General features: G+C 40.6%; 1 protein-coding gene across 4 annotated transcripts in view; it reads left to right on the top strand.

Annotated features, from left to right (window-relative positions):
* The window catches only part of azi2 (5-azacytidine induced 2), a 76121-nt gene that overhangs the window by 34549 nt on the left and 19265 nt on the right, over nucleotides 1–22307 (top strand). For all 4 annotated transcript variants that reach the window (XR_006311634.1, XM_043689499.1, XM_043689497.1 and 1 more), the window contains one exon: nucleotides 1031–1092. Coding sequence is in view for 3 of the 4 variants with exons in the window: in XM_043689499.1 (XP_043545434.1) it covers nucleotides 1031–1092 (62 nt within the window). In the remaining variant the exon portion in view is untranslated. The remainder of the gene's footprint in view (nucleotides 1–1030; nucleotides 1093–22307) is intronic.

The following is a 22307-nucleotide window of genomic DNA, read 5'->3' as shown; positions in this document are numbered from 1 at the left end:
TGTAGGCTTTAGTCTGGGTGCAGAGAAAGATTGGTTCTAAGAATAAGGAATTTCCAATGCCAAGGTAAATTGGGGAGCTGGGTTTATTTCCTGTGGAGAGATGTTAGAAGTCTTCAAAATCCTACAAGATTCAGAAAGTTAGACTTTCCTTTGGTGGGAGTTTGGAGTGGGGTGGGGGGGGAAGGGGTGGTGGTTGAGAATCAGGGAGAGTTGAGGTGATTTGTTCTTTGCCAAAACTAATATGAGGAAAAACATTTATTTGAACAGCAAATGTCTATGATCAGGAATGAATTACCTGTAACTGTAGTGCATGCAGGTTTAATTGTGGTATTCAAAAGGCAATTGGATAAGCATCTTAAGATGTAAAATAAAGTCAAGGACAGGGCAGAGGAGTGTGGCTAGCTGCATTTTTTTCATTCAAAGAGGTCCATAAGCCATTGTGACTTCCAGAGCAGCAAGTTGGTGCTGTGATTGAATTGCCAATGCTGTTTGCTGTGCACAGACCTTTTTGAGAAAGGGTGCCACATGGTCACCTATTGTGCTGTAACAGAGGGCAGGATGCTTTGAAAATTTGAACCTCAACAAATTTTAATCATTGTATCCATGAAGTGAGCATTATTGTTTTAAGACACAGACATATAGTTCACTTTGGCTAGTGTGTGGTGTGTCACTGATTTCTGACAGACGTGGGTTTTACAATATCTTGCCCATCCGTTTGCAGGATTCATTAGATATGTGCAAGAGTTGCCAGGAGATGACCACACCAAGGAAAAATAGTTTCAATGTATTGATGAACCATTTTGGTCATCAATTTGTCAAGTAGAATGTTGTTTTTTAGTTCAAACTGAGGTGTTTATAAAAGGTGGTCCTTAATCATTGTAGTGGTCTATTTGAAAGTTGGTAAGTGATCAGAATCATATGGCTTGTATTTTTTAGCAAGGAGCAGAGTGATCATGTATTCATATTTTCATTGCCATCTTATAAAATATTATTTAATTAAATTATCTTACTATTTCATTTTCCCTTACAGGAATCCAGCCTGAATGACCACATGTCCAAAAGAGAGATTCTGAACAATGAGGAGACGGTAAGGTATGTTGTCAAAACTGATATCCTTCATATGAAGAATTCCTCTTTGTATCAAATTTTGGTCATTCAGTAGTTTGCAGCAAGCTTAGCCAAAGTTCACTATAAAAATCAATACGACTTCCCTCATGCATTACAAGCAACTCGCACCAGCCTTACACATTTTCCTCTTATAGAGAGTTTAAATTGGAAGTTGCATTTGCACTTCGACAGTTGCATCCTGCCTTCTACTTTAGTGACTTGGACACTGGGTAGGTTACTCGCACTTGTATCGTTGTTACTGAAAATATGTGGAATTGGGTGAGAGAGAACAAAGGCGGCAATGTAAACTAGTGGCTAGTACCCTGTAAAATATTGTATTTGTTATGATCACCCTGTCACCATAAAATTGAGATTTTTATGTAGGTAACTGGCTACTGTTGTTTCTCCCCTTCTAAGATGTTCTTGTAAACTAATGAGCACTTCTGAGAAAAATAGAAATAGTGATTGGATCTTTTTGACACTTGGAAAGAAAATGGGTTAATGCACCCTCCTTCATGTGATATTGTGATGTGTGTCACTATATTGATTATGAACTTGGATTTTCTGTATCTGAAAATTATTTAATTATTAACTTGTATTTCTGTAGACATGATGACTTCCTTTTAAAGTAAAACGTAAGAGAAAGGTTTCTAGGAGAGTAATAGGTTTTTGTTTACATCGAATTAATTTTGCCTGTGAACAGGATAAAAAAATTGTGCATTTAGGCTCCAGTTTAGGAGGTCATGGCTTTATTTCTTTTCCATTTTTGATTAGGACAAGCTTTAAAAATATTCTTTTGTTTTCAGTCAGGGCAATTCCGCATAGTTATTGGCTGAAGCTGGATGTGTAAAGCAATTGCTTCTAAGAAAAAGAGATGACTTAATATTTTATTTTTAAAAATGTCACCTTTCATGGAAGGAGTTTTGTAAAAGTTCCACACCGAATGCATTTGGTTAAACCCCGAAGGGCTTACTTGAAACTGAGAAAATGTTAAGCTCAGTTGTAAGAAGTCTCCTGGAAAATGCTATCAAAATCTCTAGACAGAGTTGAGTCTACATTTTAAATTAAGCCCTGTTGGGGTGATTGGGAAAGAATTTCTCTCTGGAGTGTATACTGTAACGGATTGATTTTGGAATTAATGGTGTTACATTTTTATCATGTGTTTTGAAATCTTTAAATGTTTACTATATATAATTAGTTTGCTATATTCTACATTACCTTAATTTCTTTTGCATAATAATCTTCCACTTTATTATTAAGCCTAAATCCAACACTCCACATTTGTTTCACTGAAAGACCACCTCATTAAAATGTTGGAATAGAATGCTGCAGGTTCAGGCACTCCATTCCAACACTGAGTCCCCTGAAGCAGGCCTATTGTCAATACAAAGATCCATGCTGTGTTCCTTCAGCAGAAAAATACTGTCTCAGTGGGAGCATTTTTCCACTTCCATTGCTAACAATCCTATGGCCTCCATGTGCCAATTGTTTTCTTATGAGAAATGGTTTGTCTTATGGGATCATACCCATTCGACTAATATGTCTATGGAGCTTCATCATTGCCTTTTTGAGTAAAAGTGATGTTTGATTTGCATTGAGTTTTTAATGATTTCCTTCCTTAAGACTTGTAACTCTGCTAAATCTAGAAATTGTTGATCATGTGGGAGAAGCTTTGAATTTATTAATCAAAATTTATAAGTAATTATTATTTAGTAAATAGGTTCATGACCTGTTTGAATCTGATATCTGGGGATATTTAAGAGACTGCTGGACATGCATATAGTCACAGAAATTTGAGGGTTCGTACATTAGGTTTACCTTACATGAGGATCAATGGTCGGCACAACGTCATGGACTGAAGGGCCTGTTCTGTGCTGTACTGTTCTATGTTTTATAACTCTGCATTTACCATGGCTAACCCAACTAGCCTGCACATTCCTGGACATGATGGGCAATTTAACACCGCCAATCCTCCTGATACTATAGACTGTGGAAAGAGACTGGAAACTCATGTAGACATGAGGAGAATGTGAAAACTCTACATAGCCAGTCACCCGAGGCTAGAATCAAACCTGGGGGGTCCGTGGTGCTGTAGAGCAGCGGGCCTCACTACTGAGTCACCATGCTGCTCTTGTTACAACCCCTGGGATGGCATGCCATAAATTGAACCCTGCTATTCTTGAAGTTGTACCAAATATTAATTTTTAAAAGTACACACTGCACCCAATTTGTTTGCCTTTCAGATAAAGGTTAATGAAAAGCAACATACCAAGACTACCACGAACTGTGTACTAACCAATAATTATTACTTGTTACAAGTAATTAAGCTGTAACTGCAGGTAAAAAAAAAACCATTGGCATATAACACTCCTGAATAAAACTCTAATCGCCTTCTAAACCGCCTTCCTTTTACACAAATGTGTGCGTGCACACAGAAACAAATAGGGAAATTAGATTTTTGGCAGAGATAGGAAAACTAGAAAAGCAGTTGGGTAGTCTGTGCTTCCCGGTTTTGCTATTTGAGATGCTCTTTTCTCTGAATGCTTCCAATGGTTGGTAAGAGGCACTGAATGGATGGTTCTCTTGTGAAATGAATCTGATTTGTTCATTCAAAATTCACAGCTCCCAGCAACTATGGAAAAGGTTTTTAAGTTTGAATAGAGTTTAATACTGCAGAGAATAGGCAGCTTCTGCTAGGGAGAACAACTCATCAAATACCATGTTTTTCTTTGTTACATGGCTGTTTCTCTATGTCATCTTTCTGGTCCCAACCTGCTCAATTTTAGCTGAGAACAAATCAGCTTAACTTTTTTCAATAAAAAACCTCCACAACCTCTGATCATCTGCACATTACAGAAACTCTCAGCCACAAAACAACATTCACAATTGGTATCAAATTCTGCTACTGAGTTATACTGTCATTTTGGTAAATTTGTATTTTTGAAAAGACTTCGTCCTCATTGCAGTCCACATTTTCTAAAGAAATCAAAATAAAAAGACGTGGTCCTTTTGTCTGCAATAAAAGCTACTTTTACTCTTGAGAGAACCTATTTTATTTTTCTCCCAGTATTTGCTGTAAGCTGTTAATTCTGAATTAATAACACCAGACCTTTTGTGTGCAAACCAGCCCCTATGCTCCCTGCAAACAAATGGAAATATCCGGAGAAAAGATTGAAAAACTGTTTCTGACCATCATGAGAACCACAAGAATTGTCTCCGGAACCACTGAACTGTGATCCCAAGTCTTTCCTCTGCCCAATTTTAGTTTCTTCTGTGCGTGAGAGAGAATGGGAAAGTTTTTGCTGGCAGTTCATAACTGTTTACCTGTAATCTAGAGGTTTAGCCATTTCTACCTATGCTGTTATGGACAGTTGCATCTATGCTGGGCAGATTGATGAGGCAAAGATCAAATAAGGTTTTTTTTTCTCTCTTGTTAATGCTGTCATCACCTGCTGCAAGACCAGTCTGGCATCAGTAACATGTCAGACTCGGCCAGCTCAGTCTGTAGTGGTCCAATCAACTCTTCAAGATGGATATTGAGGTTCCCTCTCTTCTCCCCCCCCCCCCCCCCCCCCACTCAAACTAACTTCATACCTCTACCATCCTGATTGCATCTTCCAACTGATGTGCTGCTGAGAGAGGCAGTATATGGTAATCAGTAGAAGTGCTGTCAGAAGTCTAGCACCTCATAATAGCTAGTTCTCTCATCAAAGCTTTGCTGCTGCTTGTAGCAATGTCTGAGGATGTGGTTAGTGAACTTGTGGAAATTAATTTTTGTGACCTTCTCAAGTCTGAAGGACCATACAGTGAAGTCAGCATTTGAAACTTGGATGGCGATGCCACCCTTTTACGGTGAGAAGTGCAACAGTGCACTAATAACCTTGCTGTTCTTAAGTGAAAGGGTGAAATTGCTGACCTGTGCTCAAGCATCAACTGAAAATACATATGTAGGCAGCACATTAGCTGATAGGACAAAAGCAGAAATTACTGAAAAAACTACAGAGAAATCAGTGTTAATGTTTCAGGTTGAGTGACCCTTCCTCAGAACCGATGTTAGCTAGGAAAAATGTCAGTTTATATGCAGAAGATAAGGTATGAGGGAGTGGTAAGGAGTGAATGGTGGTTGGGATAGAGCCCAAAGAAAGAAAAACAGTTGGACAGAGGAATGGGAGTGATGTGCCTAGGAGGGTGATTAGCCCTGGTTATTAGCTAAAGTGGCTAGCAATGTGTAGTCTGCTATGACATACAATGATGGTAATGCCTGGCGTGTGTCCTGAGGAAGGGTCACTGAACCCAAAACGTTTACTCTGATTTCTCTCCACAGATGCTGCCAGACCCGCTGAGCTTTTCCAGCAATTCGTTTGTTCTTGGTGTGTAGGGGTTGGGGTAAGGACATGGGATAACTCGAGCTCTAAAATAATTTGAACTCAATATTGAGTCCAGAAGGCCGCAGGGTCCCCAAGCAGTAAATGAAATGCTGAACTTCGCTGGAGCTCTGCAGTAAGCCTGAGATGGGGATGTTGACCAGGGGACAGGGTGGTGTGTTGGAGTGTCAGGCAAGTGGAAGCTCAGGGTCTTACTTATCAGTACATAGGTGTTCTGCGAAAGTCACCCAGTCTACGCTTTATTTCCCCAATGCAGAGGAGATCACATTGTGAGCAGCAAATGCAGTAAACGAAGTTGTGTGAAGTGCAGGTAAATTCCAAAACAGCACCCCGCCCACCATCGCCTGCCCATTGCCCACAGTTAAATCAAGGCTGTAATGAGCTAAATGTTCCTGATGGAACCCAAATTGGGTGTCAGTGAGCAGGACAACTACTATGTTGATGACACCTTTGATCACTTTGCTGTCTACCCTTGATTATCAGTAGTGAACCTGCGCAGTTACTGCCTTTGCTGTTGAATTCATGTATCGCTGGACATCGGAGTGTGTCTGAGAAATTAACAAACAGTGAAGTTCACAACTGATCTTGGAGGAACCTGTTTGGGAGAGGTCACAGCACAGACAGATAGATAAATAGTTTTAAGTGTGGCATTGCTGTAAGTCTGCAGTAGTGAGTAGAGTGGGTTATTTCTTGATTTTTATTTTTGTTTTATTGAGCTTTGTCTCGATTAAACGTAAAAATATGAACCATATGTATTAAGATAGCCTGGAGCAGTGTTTTGTACAGGAACCAGATGGGGCTATTTTCTGGGTCTGTAGATTGGAAGAAGCAAAAATGGCCCTTAGTAGAGTGATATGCTCTTGTTGGATGTGAGCGTTTAGGGAAAGTTTACGTGTTACTGTGGATTATATCTGCAACAAACGACATTGATTGCAAATCCTATCAGATCAAATGGATCAGTTACAGGCAATGAGGAATTTACAAGAACAAAGGGGTTGATGGGTGGCAGTTATAGGAAGGGGGGAAACTCTCAGATACAGTTACATAGATGAGTTAAGTCCAGGAAAGGTAAGAGAGGTAGGCAGAGGGCAGGAGTCTTCTGTGGCTATCCTCATTTCAAACAAGTATGCTGTTTTGGAAAAGATAGGGAAGATGGATTTTCAGGGGAATGTAGCGCACAAAGCCAAGTTTCTGGTATTGAGACAGGCTCTAATGCAATGAGGGATACATCGGGTTCCAAGAGATCAATTGTGTTAGGGGACTCTCTAGTCCGAGGCACAGGCGGACATTTCTGTGACCAGCAGTGAAAATCAGATGGTTTTGCTTCCCTGGTACCAGGATAAAGGATGTCTCAGAGAGGGTGCAGAATGTTCTGAAGTGGGGAGAGGGCCCAGCAGGAGGTCATTGTCCACATTGAAACCAACGACATAAGAGGTGAAAGGTTGAGATTCTGAAGGGAGAATACAGTTAGGCAGGAATTTTAAAAGGAGGTCCTTGAGAGTAGTAATATCTGGATTACTCCCGATGTTCCGAGCTAGTGAGGGTAGGAATGGGAGGATAGAGCAGATGTATATATGGGAGAAGGATTCACATTTTTGGATCATTGAAATCTCTTCTGGGGTAGAAATGACCTGTACAAAAAAGATAGATTGGAAGGGGATTAGTATACTGGCAGAGAGATTTGCAAGAGCTGCTCAGGAGGATTTAAACTAGGAAGGGGTGGGGAGGAAGGTTTGGGACCCAGGGAGATAGTGAGGAAAGAGATCAATCTGAGACTGGTACAGTTGAGAAAAAGTAGTATGCCAAACAGTCAGGGCAGGCAGGGGCAAAGCAGAGAACAAGGTAGGACTGATACTTAAGCCTCTTGCATTGAACTAAATGAATTTTAACAGGAAAGGCAGATGAACTTGGGGCATGGTTCGGAAAATGAGACTGGGATATCATAGCAATTACAGAAACATGGCTCAGCGGTGGACATGACTGGCAGCTTAATGTTCCAGGATACAAATGCTACAGGAAGGACAGACAGGGAGGTAAGAGAGGAGGGGGAGTGGCATTTTTGATAAGGGATAGCATTACAGCTGTGCTGAGGGAGGATATTCCCAGAAATTCATCCAAGGAAGGTATTTGCATGGAGCTGAGAAATAAAAAAGGGATGATAACCTTATTGGATAGTATTATAGACCCCCTAATAGTCATAGAGGGAAATTGAGAAGGAAATGTGTAAGGAGATTTCAGTTATCTGTAAGAATAATAGGGTGGTTATGGTAGGGGATTTTAACTTTCCGAACATAGACTGGGACTGCCATAGTGTTAAGGGTTTAGATGGAGAGGAATTTAAGTGTACAGGAAACATTTTCTGATTTCGGTGTGTGAATGTACCTACGAGAGAAGGTGCAAAACTTGACCTACTCTTGGGAAATAAGGCAGGGCATGTGAAGGGACGGCTGGAAAATAGGAAGCCTTCAGAAATGTGATAAGAGTCCAGAGAAAGTATATTCCTGTTAGGGTGAAAGGAAAGGCTGGTAGGTATAAGGAATGCTGGATGACTAAAGAAATTGAGGGTTTAGTTAAGAAAAAGAAGGAAGCATGTGTCAGGTATGGACAGGATAGATTGAGTGAATCATTAAGAGTATAAAGGCAGTAGGAGTTTAAGAGGGAAATCAGCAGGACAAAAAGGGGATATGAGATAGCTTTGGCAAATAGAGTTAAGAAGAATCCAAAGGATTTTTACAAGTACATTAAGGACAAAATGGTAACTAGGGAGAAAATAGAGCCCCTCCAAGATCAGCAAGGCGGCCTTTGTGTGGAGCTGCAGGAGATGGGGGGAAAGAGATGGAACGAGTATTTTGCATGTGTTTACTGTGGAAAAATACATGGAAGATATGGAATATAGGGAAATAGATGGTGACATCTTGAAAAATGTCCATATTACAGAGGAGGAAGTGCTGGATGTCTTGAGATGCATAAAAATGGATAAATCAGAAAGATGATGTGAAACTTGAAAGGGTTCATGCTGCCACTGTACAGGACATTGGTTAGGCCACTTTAGGAATATTGCTTTCAATATTGGTCTCCTTCCTAGCAGAAGGATGTTGTGAAACTTGAAAGGGCTCAGAAAAGTTTTACAAGGATATTGCCAGGGTTGGAGAATTTGAAATATAGGGAGAGGTTGAATAATTTGGGGCTGTTTTCCCTTGAGTGTCGGAGGCTGGGGGTGACCTTAATAGAGGTTTATAGAATCATGAGGGGCTTGGATAGGATAAATAGACAAAGTCTCTTCCCTGGAGTGGGGGAGTCCAGAACTAGAGGGCATAGGTTTAGGGTGAGAGGGGAAAGATATTAAAAAGACGTAAGGGCCAACTTTTTCACGCAGAGGGTAGTGCATGTGTGGAATGAGCTGCCAGAGGAAGTGTTGGAGGCTGGTACAATTGCAACATCTAAAAGGCATCTGGATGGATATTTGAATAGGAAGGATTTGGAGGGATATGGGCTGGGTGCTGGCAGGTTAAGATTAAGTTGAGATATCTGGTCAGCATGGACGGGTTGGACCAAAGTGTCTGTTTCCGTGCTGTACCTCTCTATGACTGACAGTAATTGGCTGACTTAGATTTGTCCTGCTTTTTATGGATGTGAGATACCTGGGCAATTTTCAGAATTGTTGCGTTGATGCCAGTGTTATAACTGTATTGAAATTGCTTGGCAAGTTTTGGAGCACAAATCTTCAGTACTCTTTCCAGAACATTGTCAGAGCCCATAGTCTTTGAAGTATCCAGAGTCTCATGGAGTGAGTAGAGTTCGCAAAGACTAGTATCAGTAATACTGAGGAGCACTAACAGAGGCTGAGATAGGTCATCTGCTCAGCACATATTGCCAAAGATTGCTGAAGCATTTGCAGATTATCTTTTGCACTGTGCTGGCTCTTCCATCATTGAGGTTGGGGATAAGTGTTGAGCTTCCTTGTGTAGGGAGTTTGTTTCATTCATCACTATTCACTCAGCAGGACTTGCTGAGTTTAGATTTGATCCATTGATTTTGGGATTGCTTTACAGTGTCTGTCACTTGCTGCTTATGCTGTTTGTCATGCAAGGGGTGACACTGTGACTAAGTGGTTAGCACTACTGCTTCGCAGTGCCAGACATCCAGGTTTGATTCCATCCTTAGGTGACTGTCTGTCCTATTTGGTAGCTTCACCGGGTCAATGCCTTATTTTTACATATGCCTTGATCCTGCTCCCAGCATGCCCTTCACTCTCCACTAAACCCTTCGCTTGGGTAGGAATGGTCAAGAGGTTGATGTGCTATGCCATGAGATTTCAATGTTGAGTCTGATTCTGCTGCTGTTGATGGCCCACAGTATTTCATGGATGCTGCGTCTGCATTAAGGTGCTAGATTTGTTTTGAAGTCTATGACCAGTGACAGTGCCTCACAATATGTTGTAGGATGTTCTCAGTGTGAAGGTGTGACTTTGTTTCCATGAGAACTGTGCTTGCTTACTCGTTGCGACACTGCCAGGGGTAAGATCATGTCTGCAGGTCTGATTGATCAAAGGTGGATGAGGGCATTCTGTTACTGATTTATTTGTCTCCCCTTTATATTATGTCTGTTCAACTAAGGGATACTGTATTTGTGTATCATAATATGAATCCTAATGTTACTTTTAGTTTCAGTTGTAGCATTTTTGCCTCAGAGTCACAGGCTTTTTAAAGATAATAATTGATACTCTCTGGTGCAGTAAAACTACAGTGCTGGAGATTAAGTTAAAACGCTAGTTGCCACCTCTTTTGGCTGTAAATGTTTCCATGACAGTCCTTTGAATAAGAGCAAAGGATTTAGCCCAGAGTGCTGGTTGTTATTCATTCCCCAATCAACTTGATGATAAAGGATATTGTCTGGTCACAGGGCCTGGAACAGAGGTTACATAAGAGTTGTAAGGAACTTGTAATGTTTGGGTTTGAGGTGGGGCTAGAACTGGGTGCCCAGGCTAGGAGCAGCACTGGATTTGCTGCCTTTGCATCACTTTATTATCACTTTGTGAATACAGAAAACCAGCAATTGACTCCTGTCTGTCATACTTTACAACATTGATTACTGTACTATTGTCAACATTGTATTTTTGAAGAGCAGTTTGAGGCATTCAGTAATCATGAATTTCTTTCTTTACACTTGACTTAGTCCAGTGCTGATCAAATGTTTTTTTTTTCTGATCTGTTTCCACTCTAATTCCTCAGATTTTGTGATTGGGGAAGAGAATGTGATATAGATGTTTTACGGGAAGGGTGTGAGTAAATAGCTTCAGGTGCTGAACAATAAAATGGAGTCTGACTCCTGAATGGGAGGCGGGGTAAGCGTCAGCTCCTGCGTGTGGTTTGCGGGAGATGTTCAGCATGGTGGGAATTGTTTAAATGGCAGAGTTGTTTATTCGAAAGAGAAAAACCTATTGTCACATGCTTTCTTCTGCAATTGCAATTAATCCTCAAAGATTTGTCCTTTAGGCCACACTTGCTGATGGAACAGAGAGGATTTAAAAGAGCCATACCAATTGTTTTTAGTGATCCCTGTTGCCTTGAAGCTCACAACCTCAAACTTTCTTCGCATGTCCTCACTGGGTTCACAACCCACAATTGAGAAGTCCTGATCTAGGTGATTTATGAACTTGACATTCAGTGGAAGTTTGTGTTGGATTTTTTTTTTAAAAACTCAGCTATTCTGCTAAAATCTTGAGATCTGAAAGAACTTGACACTGTTTTGGGAGATCCCAACAGAACGTGGAAGGGGAGTAGATATTAAAAATGAGGATAACTTGCAAGGAAAGGAGCACTAGCACTCTAACACTCATGGAATACAGGGAGAACTAGCCATTTGGATACAGAACTGGCTCAAAGGTAGAAGACCGAGGATGGTGGTGGAGGGTTGTTTTTCAGACTGGAGGCGTGTGACCAGTGGAGAATCACAAGGATCGGTGCTGGGTCCTCTACTTTTCTTCTTTTATATAAATGATTTGAATGTGAACATAAGAGGTCTAATTAGTCAGTTTGCGGATGACACCAAAATTGGAGGTGTAGTGGACAGCCAAGAAGGTTACCTCTGATCAGATGGGCCAATGGGCTGAGAAGTGGCAGATGGAGTTTAATTTAGATAAATTTGAGGTGCTGCATTTTGAGAAAGCAAATCTTAGCAGGGCTTATACACTTAATGGTAAGATCCTGGAGACCGTTACTGAACAGAGAGACCTTGGAGTGCAGGTTCATAGCTCTTTGAAAATAGAGTCGCAGGTGGATATGATAGTGAAGGTCGTGTTTGGTATGCTTTCCTTTATAGGTCAGAGTATTGAGTACAGGAATTGGGAGGTCATGTTGTGGCTGTACAAGACATTGTTTAGGCCACTGTTGGATTTTTGTGTGTAATTCTGGTCGCCTTCCTATTGGAAAGATGTTGTGAAACTCGAAAGGGTTCAAAAAAAACTTACAAGGATGTTGCCAGGGTTGGAGAATTTGAGTTATAGGGAGAGATTGAATGGGTTGGGGCTATTTCCCCTGGAGCATCTGAGACTGAGGGGTGACCTTATAGAGGTTTATAAAGTCTTGAGGGGCATGGATAGGATAAGTGGACATGGTATTTTCCCTGGGATGGGGGAGTCCAGAACTAGAGGGCATAGGTTTATGGTGAGAGGGGAAAGACCTAAGGGGCAACATTTTCACGCAGAGGATGGTACGTGTATGGAATGGGCTGCCAGTGGAGGAGGCTGGTACAATTGCAACATTTAAAAGGCATCTGGATGGGTATATGAATAGGAAGGGTTTGGATGGATATGGGCCAGGTGCTGGCATGTGGGACCAGATTGGGTTGGGATATCTGGTCGGCATGGACCGGTTGGACAGAAGGGTCTGTTTCCATGCTATACATCTCTATGACTCTATAACACTACAGTACAAAAGAAAGTTCAGTCCTCCTTTTACTCTGGCTGCCTCCCACAATTTAATGTTTACAATCTTTAACCTAATGTTTTAATTTTCCTGATTTATATAGCTGAATTTCGGCACCACAAAAATGCCACCATAAGGTCGCGATTGCTTCATTGCAGGTACTGGAATTTACTGTGCAGCATGAGCCTGTTAGAGACATTGAGTAATTAATAAATTAATTTCAAGTTAGCTGACTTGAAAATTGCTTAAAATAGAAAGCATGAAATGAAAGATGGAAGAAAATAAAGTACTTACGGACTTTTAGGCAATCATGGCATTCAACTTGCACAAATTACTGTATCGCAAGCAGTAAATGAAATTAAAGAATGATCCATCTGTTTTGTTGAAGGATGAATGTTAGTAAGGATATCAGGAAAACAATTCCATCATTTTAGTAAAATGTTTATCAAGTTTTAACAGACGAGACCTTTGTTTCACACATCGCCAAAGATGGAGGACTCTTTCATCACTGCCTGATATTAGGTTCTGAACCAAGTTCTGAAGTCATGCAGATGCCTGTTTTGAGAAGAGAGATGCCCTACTAGTGTCATTCCATCAAAATTTCCTTTTTCTTAAACATGTTGGTCTTTGTCCCGCTCAACTCCATCTTTTTATTAAACGTTTTCTGTTGCCTGTATATTCCTCCCCACTTATTTCTCTTATAATTTGAGTCACTTCCCATTACTAAACCCAGTAGTGGTTACTCTTTTGTTGAACTTCTTAAATAGCTACAAAGAGTGGAATCTGAAATATGCTGTTAACAGTCCATTCCACTTCCCTACTCCATCTTCCAGTTTATTCAGTACTAAGTTGAATGTCCCAATGATTGCAGTTCTACCTTGTCAATCATTTTATAGATTTGCTTACATAATTTGTCCTTGACTTCCTTGAGGCCTTGTCTGTTTTCTGGTCATTGTAAAAAGACCCTTGACCCTATTTTGAAGAGAAGCAATGGAGTTGCCCTCTGTATTCTCGCCTGTGTTTAATCTTCTGCGTGAACATGACAAACAGATTCATCATTATTATGTAACTGTAAATTATAGTTGCGCTCCTGAACTTACTGCACCCTAGTTAGGCTGTTCTTATACAGCTACAGTATTAACATCTATCCAGCAATGTGGGCAATTGCCGAGGTATGTCCTGTACGTAAAACAGCATCCAAATGTAGCACAGCTAATTAACAGCCAAACACTCTACTGTTAATCATCAGCAAATTCATGTAGGGATAATCAATTGTGCTGTCCAACAGTATCCTGCTTGCTCTCACTTCGTTTGATAATGACCACTGTCATTCAGTTCTTGAACTTACTACATATTGGTTCAAACATGACAAAAGAGCTGAAACTCAGGTTGGTAAGAGTGACTAACCTTTACACCAATAATTCATTTGGCATCAAAAACCCCAGTCAAACTAAAGTCAGTGTGAATTGTGAGGGAGAATTCTCTTCTGATTAGAGTCTGACCTAGCACAAAGGAAGTGGTTATGGTTGATGGGTCACTGATGTCATTGGGTCAAAATGCAGCCATCATTCCCTGACAGCATTGTGGGTGAGCCTATCTTAAATTAACTGCAGCTCCCCCCTGCTGTCTTGGCCTTTGGAAATGATGGCCAAGTCAGTGAAGCCCAATTCCTGTGAATAAATAAAAATTGTATTTTGGCACTTGCATTTGGCTATAGCATTTGTTTTTAGTATAACAGTTATACCTGGAAGGTTCTGTAAGGTGCTACAGATGCCAGCCTGTCTATCTTTGTGTTCACTCCTCTCTATCTACCTAATAGCTTCTATTTCTGGTGTTTTTATTCATTCATAAGATAGTATTGCTGACGTGGTCAGTTATAATACTGTGCTACTGTTTCCTCGTAACTAATGACAAGATAAGATTCTTGTTTTTCTTTCTTTCACTTGCTCTTTTACCCATTTTCTCAATCCATATGGGTGTCACTTTTTTCTGTTATTTATGTACCTCTAATTTAATGCTACATCTCCACTGACCCCCTTCTTTTTCTAACCTTTTTAATTGCATTACATCTTGCCGTCTTTAACTGCAAATACTGCTGTCATGCCCTTGGTGATGCAGGCACAATCTAAGTTTTGATGTGTAGGTTAATTACACTCGTGGCCCCTCCTCATTCCTAATCTCTCTCCATGGCAAATGTGTTGAATCCAACTTCTACCAAACAAATTTAAAGTTTTGTATACCCTTTTATCTCTTGAGTAATCAAGACATCCGCATTGGTTCGATCGTAGCATTATCCTTATTGAAATCGCAATAGATTTAAACTGCATTCTAGGATAGTACCATTTGTGTGGTACTGGGAGAGTGCTGCACTGCTGACGATACGACCTTTTGAAAGAGTGCAAAACTGAAGTTCTTTATATACCCTCTGGTGAATGTAAAGGATCCCATAGCTACTTGTAAATTGCAGGCATTCTCTGGAATGCCAGATTCTTTACCAACATTTTATTTCTTAACCAATATACAAAGCAGATACAATGGATATTTCTAGGCAACTCACTGTTGAAGACTCTCTGAATTTTATTAGCATTATTTCCCTGGAGCATCAGAGGTTGAGGGGTGACCTTAGAGGCTTATAAAATCACGAGAGGCATGAATAGGGTAAATAGACATGGTCTCCTCCCTTGGGTAGAGGGTCCAGAACCAGAGGGTTTGGGTTTAGGGTGAGAATAGAAAAATTTGAAGCAAACATAAAGGGCAACTTTTTCATGAGGGTGGTGCATATGTGGAATGAGCTACCAGAGGAAGTGGTGGACGCTGGTACAATTACAACATTGAAAAGGCATCCAGATGGGTAAATGAATACAAAATACTTAGGGGGTTATGGGCCAAATGCTGGCAAATGGGATTAGATTAATTTAGGATATCTGGTCTGTTTAGATCTGTACATCTTTATGACTCTAAGTAGGATTTGGAAATGTGGGATAAGTGATCAGGATGATTATGGCAGGGAGGACAAAGTGATGAGATAGAATTGTGGTTATGGAGGGAGGAGCAGCCAGGAAAGGAAGAAGGCAGATACCAAAATATATTGGTCTGGGAATGTGTGTATGTTGCCTTACTAGAATACTACCTGAACCTCGAGGGTTAAATTATGAAAAGTCAATTAGATAAACTAGGATTGAAGTCCCTGGAGTTAAGAAGCTTGAAGGGTAATTTCAGAATTATTTACAATATTGAAGGGTACTAAAGATAGCTGAAGGAAGAAAAAAAATTCCAGTGATGATTGATTGAATTTAGAATTAGGATGTGCATAAGTTTTGAAATAGAACTAACCCTTTCATAAAGGAGGTGAGGAATTAGTTTACATACAAAGCTAAGTGGAAGTTTGGACATCTTCTGCAAATAGCAGGCAATGCTAGATCAATTGATAATGTTAGACTTGAGATTGATAGAATTTTGTTAACTAAAGGTCTTAAGGGGCATGGGACAAATATAGATTTGGGTGACACATGAAACATGATGTCATCGAATGGCGGCACACTCTTGGGGTACTAAATTATCTATTTGTTGCTATATTGAAGCAATGTCACTTGTAAAGTTGGAAACAGAGAAACCAATTTGCAAAAAGCAAGGCCCCATTTTTAAAAAAAATTGAACTTTTTTTTAAAGAGGCAAGCTCTTTGTGGAAATTGTGTAAATGGGCAAAACAGGGACAGAAATCACTGCTGATTTTGGCCTAAGTCCTGGCTATTGGGCTCTGATGGTTTGTTCAGCTCATTCTGCAACTTTGATTCCACTGTCTGTCATTGGTATTATCTGCAGACTTTGCTTACTTTCATATAATTTAAATACATTTAATGTAATGATTTGGAAGAGAAATATTTTAAGGGCTAACTGATCGTTTAATCATTTCACTTGATATCCAACTCCCACGTGAACTATTTTAACAACAGTCTAATGTCTACCTGGTGGCCAAAGCCTTTATTCACTTGTTAACAATACATAGTTTATGCTGGGACTGGAGAAACAGATTTGCATCTGATTCAAGGTGAATTCTGTTGTTTGACCAAGGCCAATTTATTAGATTATGCTAATAGCTGCATTAACAACCAGCTTAAAATAATTACTTGAATTTGTAGCATTGCACAATTTTATGCATGCTGTCTGGGAAATTGGCTGCTGTGCTCATTTACATTATCGAAGTGACTACACTTCAGGCAGACATCATTAGGTGTAAATGTTCTGAAAATGCAAAAGCTGTTGTTAAAATGCAAGTTTTATCTTCCTTTTTGAATTCATAATGGTTTGTCGCAGTCTTGTTAAGAACTGCGAAAACCCAATATAGAATACTGGGCCAAGGGGGCTGAGATATAAATGGAAGGGGTGGACGGGTAGGTCAAGATGAACCCCCACATTCCTGATGAGTTTATGCTCTCAACGTTGATTCTCCTGCTCCTCAGATGCTGCCTGACCTGCTGTGCTTTTTCAGCGCCACACTTTTTGACTCTGATCTCCAGCATCTGCAGCCCTCACTTTCCCCTGTACATAGGGGAGCCCTCATTTACGAAGGCTTATATTGACTAGCACAAACTCATACAAGGATTTTAGTAATTTTAAAAACCTGACATGCAGCCATTCATGAATACAGGAAATGTTTGTATTACACAGTCCTACATTATGTTCTGATTTGCATGTAAGTTGTCTTAAGAATCCTCTCCAAAACAGAACTTGCCACCCAGGGATTGCCCTGTGCTATATATTTTAATATGATTCATGATGAACACTGGTTTTGGTCATCTCATTTCTTCAGGTTGCCTTTCCCATCGTCCTCACCAATGTAAAACATGATTACAGTGATAGAGATTATGATTAGTTTTTTGAATTAAATATGTAGTGGACAATTAAAATAAAACAACAATTGTAGCATGGGTTCAGTTTTGCAATACTCTGTCAACAACTCTAAAGTGAAGAACTATAGAAACACTATACAGGGAGATTTTGCCTTAACCGGATGAAAATCAGGCAATTGTAATTGAATCTTTGTAAATTTATTCTTCTTATTAACTATTGAAATTTCCTGATTTACTGAATGATCTGCTTATTTGCAATGTGAGATCCAAGGAATAAAAGGAGAAATGTTCATGTTTCTTTTCCCTCCCCACCTGATGCTTCGCATATCTTAGAATTATCCTCTCAGGCTTACTTGATTAGTATACACACTCCTTAAAACAAATTTACCAATGAAGCAAGTATATCAATGAAGAGTGCAGCAGGACTTGCCAGAAGCAGCACCAAGCTTACTGGCTAGCAGAAGGCAGAGTGTGTGGATAAAGCTATCTGGCTGAGAATGGTAACTGGTGAGTAGTGGAGTTCCTCAGAGGTCAGTGTTGGAACCACAATTATTTGTTACACATTATAAATCTGGAAGAAGGAACTGAAGGCATTTTTAAGTTTGCAGATGATATAAATGGGTGGAGGGACAGGTGGTATTAAGGCAGGAAGGCTGCAAAAGTCCTTGGACAGGCTAGGAAAATAGGCAGATAGAATATAGTGTGGGGTTATGCACTAGGAAGAATGGCAGCATAGACTATTTTCTAAGCAAGCAAAAAGCTTTGGAAATCTGAAGCAAAAGGGGATCTAGGAGTCCCAGTTCAGATTCAATTCACAATTGGGAAAGCAAATGTTAAAAAGCAAAAGTAAGTATCCATTTCAGGAACGCTAGAGTACAAGAGCAGAATGAACTGTGACTATGAAAGATTCTGTCTGACTGCATTTGGAAAATCATGAACGATTTTGGACTCTCTCTCCGAGAAAAGATGTACTGGCCTTGGAGAGGGTCAAGAGGGGTTTATAAGAATGATTCTGGAGATGAACAGCTTATTGTATGATGGGCTCTTGAGGAGTCTGGGTCTGTACTTGGTAGAGTTAGAAAGATGGGGTGGGGTGGAATCTCCAATGAAGCTTACATAATAATGAGGCCTGAATAGAGTGGACATGGAAAAGATCATTCCATTCATTGGAGATACTAAGAACTGAGGGCACAGCTTCAGAGTGAAGGGACAATCCTTGGAACCGATGAGTAATTTCTTCAGCCAGATGGTGCATCTGTGGAACTTGGTTTCCTCAGCCTTCAGAGGCAATAAGTCATTGAGTGTGTTTAAGACAGGAAATTCTTGATTCTTGACTTGTAAGGAGATCAAAGGTTATGGGGTGAAAGCAAGAGAACGAAGTTGTGAAACACATCAGCAATGATCGAATGGTTGAGCAGACTCGATGGGCAGAGTGGCATAATTCTGTTCCTATATCTAATGGTCTTAAGCTTTGCAGTTCTGCCACGTCCAGTTTTGTTGTTGGATAATTTTAAAATTCACTGAGGAAATACAAATCCACAAATGTCTCCCTCAAAAAATTATGGGGAAGTCCAGCACATCAGCACAAAAGACAAGGCTGAAACATTTGCAACAACTTTCAGTCATCAGTGCTGAGTGTATGATGAGGAAATTCCCCAGTACCATAAAAGCTATCTTTCAATCAATTTGATTGACCATGTAACATCAAGAAACTACTGAAGGCCTTGGATACTGCAAGGTCCGTGGGCCCTGACAGCATTCTGGCAATAGTACTGAAAATTTATGCTTCAGAACTTGCCGTGCCCCTAGTCAAGCTGTTCTAGTACAGTCGCAACACTGACATCTACCCAGCATCAGGGGGAATGGCCCAGGTACAACCTGTATACACAAAGCACGATAAATGCAGCCTGACCAATTGCCTCCCCATTTTGATAGTTACTAAAGTGATGGAAGGTGTCAAAACCATTGCCATCAAGCAGCTCTTACTGAGCAATAATCTGCTTATTAATGCGTAGTTCAGAGTTTCTCCAGCGCCTCTCAGCTGACCGCCTTTACTCAAACATGACAAAAGAGCTGTATTCCAGAAGTGTGTTGAGATTTGACTGCCCTGATACTGATGCCACTTTGGGATCAAGGAGCCCTGGCAAAACGAGCCTCTGTGGGAAGGATGAGGGTGTTGGGCACTAGCACAAAGGAAGGTGGTTGTGGTTGTTCTCGGTCAGTAATATCAGCTCCAGAGTTCCTCAGAACAGTGTCCTGGGCTCAGCCATATTCAGCTGCTTTGTTCATCACCTTCTTTCAATTGGAACAGGACTAGGTCATTCATCCCTTTTAAACCAGTTCAGCCACGATCTCATTAAATGGCAGATCTGGGGCCTAATTCCATATGTCTGTCTTGGGGCCATGTCCCTCAATGCCTTTGCTTAACAACAATGTATTTATTTTAGATTTAAAACTGATCTAGCATCATTTGTCATTTTGTGGAAGTGTTCCAAACCTCTCACCCTTTCTTTGGAGAAGTGCTTCCAAACATATCTCTCGAATGGTCTAGCCTTAATATCAAATTGTGCCTCCTAATTCTAAAATCTCCAACCAGTGAAAATAGTTTTTGTTTACCTTGTCTTCTGTTCATACCCTGAAGGCTTCAACCACAATTGGTAGCTCAGTGGTTAGCACTGCTGCATCACAGCGCCAGGGGCCTGGGCTTGATTCCTGCCTTGGGCAAACTGTGCGGAGTTTGCACATTCTCCCCGTGTCTGCATGGGTTTCCTTTGAGTGCTCTCATTTCCTTGCAGAATCCAAAGATGTGCAGGTTAGGTGAATTAGCCAGACTAAATTGCCCAAATGATAGATGCATTAGTCAGGGGTAAATGTAGGGGAATGGGTCTGGGTGGGTTACTGTTTGGAGGGTTGGTGTGGACGTGTTGGGCCGAAGGGCCTGTTTCCATACCGTACGAAATCTAATCTAATCTAATCTACTCTTCTAAATTCTAGGGAAAACAGGCCTAGTTTGTATAATCTGCGCTCCTATTTTAACCCCTGACATACATGTGTCATTCTTTGGGAATTCTTGCTGATTGTGCAATCTTCACGTTTTCATGATTCCTCCTACTGAAGTGCCCATGTCCAGATGCAACAAGACCTTACAAAGGACAAGTAACATTTGTACCACAAAGGTACCAGATGATGACTATCTCCAACAAGAAAGAACTCAACCATTGTTCCATGACATTCAATGCCATTACTATTGCTCACTCCCCTACTACCTGCATCCTGGTATGAGTTACAATTGACCAGACCTAACTGGTCATATGAAATGTGACAAGTCAGCAGCTTGGAATCATACACTAACCACCTGATTCCCCAAAGCCTGGGTACAGTTGTCAGTGCACAAGCCAGGACTGTTGGAATGCTCCCCATTGGTGTGGGTGGGTGCAGCTCCAACATAACTCAAAATGTGACAGCATTCACAATATAGCAGCACGCTTGATTGGCCCCATGTTGACAAATGTTCAGTCCTGGGTAACGAGGCATCTTTGACAGCATCTTCCAAACCTATAACCAACATCAACTAGAGGGACAAAGGCAGTAGATACATGGGAATGCAAGTTACTGTCCAAGCCAGTCACCATTCTGTCTTGGAAATACATCACTGTTCCTTTACTGTCGTTGTGTTGAAATCCTGGAACTCCCTTCCAAACAGCATTGTGGGCTTACTTACACTAAGTGGACTGAAGCAGTTCAAAAAGGCAGTCCACCGGGGCGGCTCAGTGGTTAGCACTACTGCCTCACAGCACCAGGGTCCCATGTTCTATTCCAGCCTCGGGTGACTGTCTGTGGAGTTTTCACATTCTCCCAGTGTCTGCATAGGTTTCCTCTGGGTGCTCCGGTTTCCTCCCACAGGCCAAAGATGTGCAGATCAGGTGAATTGGCCATGTTAAATTGCCCATAGTGCTAGGTGCATTAGTCAGAGGGAGGTGGGTCTGGGGGGGTTACTCTTTGGACGGTCAGTGTGGCCTGGTTGGTCTGAAGGGCCTGTTTCCACACTGTAGGGAATCTAATCTAATCTAATAATCTTCTCCTGGGCAATTAGGGTTGAGTGATAAATGCTGGCCTAGTCAGTGAAACCCACATACTGTGAATGAATAAAATAAATTGACATCACTGATAATATGTGATTGAATATAATCAAAGTTTCTCCTCTAGGAGGAGCTCAAGCATTTATTAACAACTTGCTTAATGTGCACTTTCTACTTCTGTTGTGAAATGACTGACAAATTTTAAGGGAAAATAAGACTGGTTATGTAGAATATTGAATAACTGCTTTCAAAAACATCACTTGCCTCTTAAACTGTGCTGCCTTCCCCAGAAAATAAATCTTTTATTTTTACTTCATTTCTACTTTATCTTTTTCCACATATAACTGGCATTCATTTGTAAATTTCAATGAATTTTTTTCAATTTCTAAAAGCATTGCATTAATGTATGGAAAATCTTGTAATGTGAGAAGACATGAGTTATTGATATTGGCTGTAGTATTGTGAACAGGCGTTGATTAAAATCATGAGCTGGTATGGAACATTAGAAAGGGACTTAGCAGAAGTGTAATTGGCTGACTGAGTTCTTACAAATCTCCCTTTTCAGTTTATACATATTTTTTGACCATGCATCATTTTGTGCACTTCTTTGCCCATATTATATTGAGGTGTTTTTGTGCCTTCAAAGTCCAGAATTTTTTTCCTCTTCTCCCATTAATTCAGGATGTTGCTAAATGTCCAATCTGTTTACTTGTGGAAATACCTAACCGCCAGATTATTGAACTTTGACGAAAAGCTACTTCCATAAAAAGATCAGATTTGAACTTTTTGATCCAAGAAGTAGGCACCTTAGCATGAAAGGGATTTGTTATATGGTCAGCTGGGAGGATTTGTTGCACAGAGACAGTTGGAGGACTTGGAGATGCTAAGGAGAAAGTGAGGACTGCAGATGCTGGAGATCAGAGCTGAGAAATGTGTTGCTGGAAAAGCGCAGCAGGTCAG

The sequence above is a fragment of the Chiloscyllium plagiosum genome, chromosome 5, assembly GCF_004010195.1.
Source record: "Chiloscyllium plagiosum isolate BGI_BamShark_2017 chromosome 5, ASM401019v2, whole genome shotgun sequence".
Lineage (NCBI taxonomy): Eukaryota > Metazoa > Chordata > Chondrichthyes > Orectolobiformes > Hemiscylliidae > Chiloscyllium > Chiloscyllium plagiosum.
The sequence above is the reverse complement of the archived record's forward strand: the minus strand, read 5'-3'. Positions and strand labels throughout refer to the sequence as shown.